General features: G+C 60.3%; 1 protein-coding gene across 1 annotated transcript; it reads left to right on the forward strand.

The window, feature by feature from the left end:
• Nucleotides 1-7759: 7759 nt before the first annotated feature.
• Nucleotides 7760-8499, forward strand: LOC311170933 (MORF4 family-associated protein 1-like; the record flags this gene model as incomplete). Its single annotated transcript, XM_084233444.1, has 2 exons — nucleotides 7760-8153; nucleotides 8449-8499. The coding sequence occupies one exon, from the start codon at nucleotides 7760-7762 to the stop codon at nucleotides 8141-8143; it is 384 nt and encodes a 127-aa protein (XP_084089570.1). The 3' UTR covers nucleotides 8144-8153; nucleotides 8449-8499.
• Nucleotides 8500-8790: the final 291 nt, after the last annotated feature.

Consider the following 8790-nt stretch of genomic DNA (forward strand, 5'->3'; position numbering starts at 1 on the left):
AAATCAAAGACGAAGATCTCCTGAGGCAGGTGACGACCCCCCTACAGACCAGGGCCGCGTCCGGCATCCCCGGAGGCTCGGAGGCCAGCAGCAGACAGCTGGGGGTGACTAACGGGGAGGGCGGACTCAGTGCTGCAGGCTCAGCCCAGGCCCGGCTCCCTCTGCACCTCAGGACACACTCAGCTGCACAGACCCCTGCCTGCGCCAGGCCTCCGAAGCAGTTGGCCAGTGTGGATGCTCCGCTGCGGGAGACAGCGGCTGGGGGAGGAGAAGCCAGACACGGGGCTGTGAGTGCATGGGGCGCGCAGGTCTCTGGCTTCCAGGGGTCCCAGGGCAGCTCAGAAGTAGCCACAGGGGGCCTCCCTGGTGGTGCAAGGTGTTAAGACACAACCTATGAGGCTTTCCGCAGCCACTGCAGCGTGAGTGCAATCCCCGGCCAGGGAGCTGCCCACATGGCGCGGCAGACCTCGCCTGTCTCCCCGCTGCTCCCCTCAGCAGTGTGTGTCAGTGGATCTGCCTGCTCTGCTCCCCACTCTATCTCTGGTGAGTCCTCTCACCCCCTGCACCTCTGGCGTGTGCCCCAGCTCTTGTGTGCATGAATAAATAAAGCTTTAAAAAATTCATTAAAAAAAAAAAGAAATAGCCACAGGACCAGGGCGAGGCTGGACTTGAGTGGCCGCTGCAGGGCGAGCCCTCGCGGTTGAGCTCAGGAGTTACCTGCTGAACCAAAGCCGCGCCCCGGGGGCCCCTCGGGCAATCTCCCCGAATCTCAGGGTACCACTGAAGTGACTTGACGTGAGAAGAAGCCAACTCGAGAGGAAACTGAATGAACTGGGTTGTCCCCAGAGGCTTGTGTTTGCAGAAAATACTGTGAAAGCGGCCACTTCAAGCAGGTCAAGACTGGCGTGGAGACTTCACAGAAGTGGAGAGAAACGTGGCTCCAACAGCAGCTATTAGATGAACTAAGTGGGGGCCTCCCCGGTGGCGCAGCGGTTGAGCGCAGGGTTGCGAAGCTGCCCGCGGCCTCTGCGGCGCCGGTTCGATCCCCGGCTGCTCCCCGGCCACCGGAGGAGGGTCCCACATGGCGCGCAGACCTCTCCTGCCGCCCGCTGCTCCCCTCAGCAGTGTACTTCGGTCCCTCTGCCTGCTCTGCTCCCCGCTCTGGCTCTGGTGAATTCTCTCACCCTCCCGCGCTTCTGACTGTACCCAGTGCTTGTATAAATAAATAAATCAAACAAATAAATAAATAAATCTGAAAAAAAAAAAAAAAGAAGTGAGGCTGGTCCTAAAAAAGTTCATTTGCTCTCTCTTCATTTCTAATAAGAGCTGTATCGACATATAATTCACCTACCATTATATTCTCTCTCTTTTTTTAAGGAGAATAATATATCCACAGACTATATTCACAGACTCATGCAGCCATGGCCACCCTTACTTTTTACCTTGCACTGGATATGATGACCATGTGCCAGGCTGCAGGGGCTCCGGCCACGGCCCGGGCTGGCGTCTCACGAGCCGCAGCGGGAGCTTCGCAGGCCTCAGGCCAGAGGTGGGAGGAGGCGGGTGTGTGTAGAGAAAGAGAAAGTTTACTGAGGAGAAAAGGAAGGAAATAAAGGGGGGCTCCCGGCGTGAAAGCAGCCCAGGGAGGGGCGAGGAAGCCACGGTGGCGCCACGTCTCAGGGAATTTATACCTTTTTCCCTCATTATTCCCTAATTACTCCACCCGCCTCTCCCGGCTGGCGCTCTCAGCTCTTCACTTGTCTGCTGCTGGGGGGTCTGCACCGTCCCCCTCCCGCGGGTTTGTCTGTCCCCGTGTGCTGCATCTCTATCCTCATGGCCCGTCCTCGGATGGGCACCCCGGCCTTGAAGGGGAGCAGCTGCCCGGCTACGTCGTCCGTAGATTAAGCCACTGTCCGCGTCCCCGTCTCCGCCCCCCCGCTGTCACCTGAGGGAAACCAGGTGTTGTCCTTGGCCCTGGATGTTTGTCTTTCCAGGTGGAAGCAGTGACCCTCCTCTAGCTGCCCGTGTCTCTGAAGCCTTCCTCCGCTCCCCGGGGCCCTCCTGCAGTGTCCCTAAAGCTGCCTGATGACCCTGACTTGCCCTGTGTCTCACCGGGAAGGCAGAAGCAGGAGGCGGCGGATGCCTGGCTAGGCCCGCGCCGCCCCCCCCCCACTCTGCTCCCTCCGTGCAGCGTCCCCCTCCACACCCCAAGTCCCTCCTGCCCTGCCTGCGACTCACCCGCCCCTTCCGAGGGCCTAGAGGGTCCTCACGCCCTGTTCTTCCTCACAAGGGCCGCCAGAGGGCGCCATGGATGGGGGCCTGAGAGATGGGGTGACCCCCATGACCCCCAGCCCCAGGGTAAACCGAGTGGCCCACCAGGTTGTCCCTTTTTGCTAGGGAGGAGAGATGGGGTGGGGCCAGAGCTGCTGGCCCAGGGCCCAGGGCCCGGCAGGGGCGAGGGAAGAGCAGAGGCTGATTTGTGGGTTCACAGCAGGAAATGGTGTATTAGGATTTACTTATCCTTCAAATAAAATTTGCATTTTAAGGGGCCTCCCTGACCGCGCTATCAAGCTACTGCCAGCCACCACAGCACAAGTTCCATCCCCCAGGCCAGCCAGGGAGCAACCCACATGGCGCAGACCTCCCCTGGCTCACCCGCTGCTCCCCTCAGCAGCGCCCTCAGTCCATCCTCCTGTTCTGCTCCCCACTGTCTCTGGTGACTCCTCTCACACCCTGCCCCACACCTCTGGCTCACACCTCAGTTCTTGTGTGCATAAATAAATTAATCTTTTTTTAAAAATTGCATTTTAAGAAACTTTTCTCACCCTCGCGTGTAGAGCCGGGCCTCTCCTCTCCCGTGTGATGATCTCGTCACAGGCGCTCATGTATCTCACTATTTGCAAAAGTCAAAGACAGGAAATTCTGCAGAGGCGGGTGACACAGCCACAGGGCCGCAGACCACAGCTGCAGGACAGGCCCTGTCAGCCTCACCTAGGTCACCACTGTCGGCTGTGGCCCCGTTGTCTGTCGTTCCACGGCTCACCCCATGCTGGTGACATCGTTGCGGGGTGTGGTTTGCCATTGAATAGAGGGCGGTGTGAGCCAGCAGGTGTGCGGTGAACCCTAACACCCCACACTGGACCTGGGAGCACCCTGCTCTGGAGGCGCTGTCTCCCGGGTGCAGAACCCCTGGCCCAGAGCCTCAGAACGGGACTGTATGTGGAGAGCGCCCCAGGGGTCACAGCTCGGGTTCTCTGCTGGCTTCAGAGCTGGGGTCAGAGAACAAAGGACTTAGACTTTACTGGCTGAGAAGCCAGGAATGTGGACCTGGCCCCAGTCTGCGGGCTCATCCCAGGGGGTCCAGTCATCACTGCCCGTCATGGGCACCCATCACCGCACCCAAGGTCGTGCAGGGCTCACGAGCATCTCCTGGGGCCTAAGCCCAATGCACCCACGCACCAGCTTGAATCTGGTCTCGGGGTCTGTGACTCCCTCCTTTTGCCACAGTCAGGGACCTTGATACACCGGATGGAGATAGTGCAGGAATGTGCAGACTCAGTGATAAAAATAATGACCAAGGAAGTGCACATGCTGGCCAGGCCTTTTGCTGAGTCATCTGGTTTGTTTGGCCTTTTTTTTTTTTTAAGATTTATTTATTTATGCATACAAGAGCTGGGGTGCAGGCCAGAGGTGCAGGGGGATTCACCAGAGACAGAGTGGGGGCAGAGCAGGCAGATATACTGAAACACACTGCTGAGGGGAGCAGCGGGGAGACAGGAGAGGTCTGCTGCGCCATGTGGGTAGCTCCCTGCCCGGGGATCAAACTCAGGCCGATGCAGTGATAGCCTGAGACTGACCCCTAGGCCGCCAGGGAGGCCCTGGCCTTTATTTAACCAAGTTCTCCAGTTGGAACAGCAGAGTTCTGTCCTGGTCCCAGGCCCCTGCCTGTCTCTGGTGCAGTAACAAAGGCTGCCGGCAGCGGGCCCCAGCTGTGGCAGTTCTAAGTCAGCAGACGGGGTGCCTGGAGCAGGAGCGGCAGGAAGGCAGAGCTTCTTGGCAGGGAGACCCTTTATCTTATGCGGGGGCCTCTTTTTTCCCATTTCATACTTCTGCCCTTAAGTTCTACTTTATTCCTTTATTTTTCCACGTCCATCCTCACTTCCTCACAGGTGTGCTGCTTGTGAATAACACATTCCTGAATTTTAGCTGCCACTTCCTGTCTTTTAAGGACCAGTATGTTCGCAGATGGAATTTTATCATTTCTCTGCTACTCATCGCTCTGGCCTTTTCATTTTTCCTTTCTTTTTCACTGCCCACATGTCTCTTCATTTCTTACCTTTGTTGGATGCTGGGGGCGGCTTGACCTGGGGTTAAGCCTGTCCTGGGGCCTGTCCCAGGGGTTAAGAGCCACTTGCCTTGGGAACACCCCTCAAGGCAACACGTCCCCAGTGCCTGGTCAGCTTTCTCCTTTCTTCTTTTCCTGTCATTACCTTGAAAGTCCTACTAATCTTTTCAGTTTTGTTAGCTGTCACTCCCAGGCCTTTTGCCCCAATCATCATAAATAAGCCCCTATTTCCATCAAATTAAAGCCATCACTGTGCTACCCACACCCAGAGGCTGCCGCTGCCCCTTCCCTCCTGCCCACCAGCAGATGCGGCCCGCGGCCCTCGGCCTCGCCCCGTCCAGCTCCGACAGGCTGAAGCTCGGGGTGGATAGCCATTCAAGCCTGAAGAAGGAAGAGAGAGCAGAGGAGCTGGGTGGCCTGTGCCTCCCTCGTGGGTCCGCAGGGTCAAGCCCATCTGCCCCCCACATCCTCAGGGGCGCCAGCCTCCCCCCAACCTTGAGAACCGAAGCGGCTGGGCCACTGCTCTCCTGCCCTCCCACCAGCCCTGTGAGGCCCCAGCCCTGCAGGACCAGGTGTACATCTGGGCAGTGCCCCCTTGGGGACTGATTAAGGCTGATCCATGCTCCAGGGCTCCCCTCCAGGCTTCAGCAGCATCCCCTTTTCTGCTGTTCTGCAGAGTTCAGGGCCAGGCACAGGACTCGGAGTCCCCAAGTGCCTGCCTCACCGCACTTGGTCCGGGACAAACTGTCCTCCAGCCCCCAGCTGGGGAGGAACACGTTCCCATCACTGCCCGCAGAATGCGTGGCTTTCTGCTCACGAAGCCTGGGGGCTGCCTGTCGTGGGCAAGAGTGTTTTTGCAAAACTGCAGCGTTGAATCTGTGTAGTGTTTGGGCTGAGAGCAAAGAAAAATTACAGACATTCCTGGGGGCACCGGGCCGGGTATGTGGACACAGGGCAGGGCCCGGAGAACCAGCAGCAAGGCACGCAGCACTGTCTGTAGGAATTTGAAAACAAGTTACACCACTGGACCTGTCTGGCTTCTGGTATCACTACACATCTGAAATTCTGAACCTGCCAGTGGTGGAAGCACTGCTGCTGAGTGGCAGCCCACCAGGAGCCCCCAAAAGTGCTGCTGTCACCCAGGAGATTCCAGGGGGCTCAGAGCCCTGAGTTGGGAGCCCGGCTGGGACCAGATGCAGGACAAGGCAGGCAGATCATGTCACTGGCGCTCTTGCCACTAGGCGGACAAGGGCGTAGCAGCTCTGGCTCAGGAGTCCAGCCGACACTATCTGGTGTGTGTTATATTATCTCAAGAACTACCTGAAATACTGAGTAAATAGCTGTTCCTTCAGGAGAGTGGGGACCTTGTAGAAAATTTTAAAACATAGATCCAGTAACTGATGGATCAAAAAAATAATAGGGGCCTCCCCGATGGCGCAGCGGTTGAGCGCTGGGTTGCGAAGCTGCCCGCGGCCTCTGCAGCGCCGGTTCGATCCCCGGCTGCTCCCCGGCCACCGGAGGAGGGTCCCGCATGGCGCGCAGACCTCTCCTGCCGCCCGCTGCTCCCCTCAGCAGTGTCCTTCGGGCCTTCTGCCTGCTCTGCTCCCCGCTCTGGCTCTGGTGAATTCTCTCGCCCTCCCGCGCTTCTGACTGTGCCCAGTGCATGTATAAACAAAAACAAACAAACAGATAAAATAAATAAATAAAACATGCCTCTATTTAAAAAAAAAAATCATAGTAGGTAAAAGTATGATTAGAACTAGATAATAATAAAAATACAAGTATCAAAAGCTGTGGGATGCAACTAAAGCCATACTGATGGAACATCCGACCTTAAATGCATATATTAGGAAAAAATAAAAATATTATTGGGTTCAGAGTGTAACTTTTTAGGCTCCAAGAGCCAAATGAGTGGTGAGCAGAAGGGGAGGGGAGGTCACTGGGGCGAAGGGAATCCATGGATGGCCAAGGTGGACTGGATGTGGCCAGCGTGAGCACAACCTCTTCCACCCAGATGCTGATTCATCATGCTGTGCGTCGGGAAGCCATCTAGTGTCATAAACTAACTTTACTTCAAAAAAATTTTCATTTAAAAAGTAGGGGCCTGCCTGGCGGCGCAAGGTGTTAAGCACAGCACTCTGAGGCAATCTGCAGCCTCTGCAGCACAAGTTCGATTCCTGGCCAGTCAGAGAGCTACCCACAGGGCGCGGCAGACCCCTCCTGTCGCCCCGCTGCTCCCCTCAGCGGTGTGTTTCAGTCCGTCTGCCTGTTCTGCTCCCCGCCCTGTCTCTGGTGAATCCTCTCACCGCCCCCGCCTCTGGGCTGTACCCCAGCTCTTGTATGCATAAATAAATCTAATTTTAAAAAGTATAACCTAAGAAATTAAAAAGGGGACACAGAATTAACCCAAGGAAGGCGATAATGACGACAAAACAGAAATTCATCAAAGCGAAGCCAACACAGGCCGTGGGGCCGCCCCGTGCCCCGCCCCTGGAGAGGGGCGCCCCTAGGGCCCCGGCCAGGCACCCCCGCTGGTGCAGGAGGTCAGGGGCTCGGGTCAGGGGCTCGGGTCAGGGCCCCGGGCGCGGGTGAGGGGCGCGGGTGAGGGCCGAGGTGCGGGTCAGGGGCGAGCGTGAGGGCTGGGGCCCGGGTCAGGGCTGGGGCGCGGGTCAGGGGCGCCGGTCAGGGCCGGGGCGCGGGTCAGGGGCGCAGGTCTGGGGCGCCGGTCAGGGCCGGGGCGCGGGTCAGGGGCGAGCGTGAGGGCTGGGGCCCGGGTCAGGGCTGGGGCCCGGGTCAGGGCTGGGGCGCGGGTCAGGGCTGGGGCCCGGGTCAGGGCTGGGGCCCGGGTCAGGGCTGGGGCGCGGGTCAGGGGCGCAGGTCTGGGGCGCCGGTCAGGGCCGGGGCGCGGGTCAGGGCCGGGGTGCGGGCCCCAGAGCACCGCCCCCGGGCGGGAAACGCTTTCCGCAAACAGCACAGGCCGCGCCACGCCGGCGGGCGCCCCGCCCCGGCCTCCCCCGCGCCTGCGCGCGCTCGGCGCCGAGCCGCCCTCCGGAGTCGGGGAGCGCGCACCCGAGCGCGGGCGGGGCCGGAGGGCGAGCGTGCGCGCTCGCGGCGGCGGCGGCGCCCCCCGGGGCCCCCGTGGACGTGCGCGCGCCCGCCGGACGTGGGCTCCGCGGCGCGGCCGTAAAGCGGCGCGCCGCGTCGCGAAAGGGGCCGCCGCCGGCGGGGCGCTGCTTGACGGCGCGGCCTCCATTTTGTTCGCCGCTGCTCTGCCCGCGAGTCGCCTCTCGCCGCGGCCTCCCGACGCCAAAAGTTTCCAAGCGGCGAAAGTTTCCTCGCGGGCCCCGGCCGCGGTCGCTCGCCGCGCGGTGCCCCTGTCCCCCGCAGGCGTCGAGAGCGCTGAGCGGCGGCGCCATGCGGCCCCTGGACGTGGCGGAGCCGGCGGAGCCCGAGGAGGTGGAGGTGCTGGAGCCCGAGGAGGACTTCGAGCAGTTCCTGCTGCCCGTCATCCACGAGATGCGCGAGGACATCGCGGCGCTCACGCGCGAGCACGGCCGCGCCTACATGCGCAACCGCAGCAAGCTGTGGGAGATGGACAACATGCTGGTCCAGATCCAGACGCAGGTGGAGGCCTCGGAGGAGAGCGCGCTCAACCACCTGCAGGGCGCGGGCGACGGCGCCGAGGCGCGGCCCCCCACGCGCGGCGACCAGGCGGAGGAGAAGGCGCAGGAGCTCGCGAAGATGGCCGAGATGCTGGTGCAGCTGGTGCGGCGGATAGAGAGGAGCGAGTCGGCGTGAGGCGGCGGCGGTGAGCGGGGCCCGGGCCCGCCGGCCGTGGGGCGGGGGGTCGGCCGAGGCCCGTCGCGGGCGGTCGCGGGGCCGTGGCCTCCGAGCCTGCGGGCGGGGGGCTGCGGGGCGAGGGGTGCAAGCCGAGAGCCCCCAGAGCAAAGGCCGCTGCTGGGCCGGTCCAGATTTTGCTGGAAGGCGGGGAGGAGGGGGGCTTTCGGCGCGGCTGGAATTTGAGGGGGGCTTGAGCCGGGTTGGGGGGTGGCGGGGGGTTCCCTCGGCATTAACCTCTTGCGTTTCTCCACATTGTGTTTCAGGTTAGCGGCCAGTGGGCTCCGGGCACTGGCGGAGATTGGCTGATACCCTGGAAGCTGAAACCAGAGAGCCTGTTGTTTTCTCTCTTTCTGTCTGTCTTCTTTTTCCTTCTGTCCACACCGCCCTCACTGACACTACGTTTCTGCTACAGTCTGTGGTTGATGACCTCAATATGCGTTTTGACTGTTAAGTGTTTTTGTTTGGAGAGGTAACTAACTCGGAAGACGCGCTCACGTAGGAGAATGAGTCCTGGATTGTAAACGCCTGCAGCGGTCACATTTGTTCCTGGGCTTTGATTATTTCTAAATTTTGAGGTGCTTTGTTTTCTTGTGTGACCTGATAGC

Source organism: Talpa europaea (assembly GCF_964194135.1).
Source record: "Talpa europaea genome assembly, chromosome: 5".
Classification (NCBI taxonomy): domain Eukaryota; kingdom Metazoa; phylum Chordata; class Mammalia; order Eulipotyphla; family Talpidae; genus Talpa; species Talpa europaea.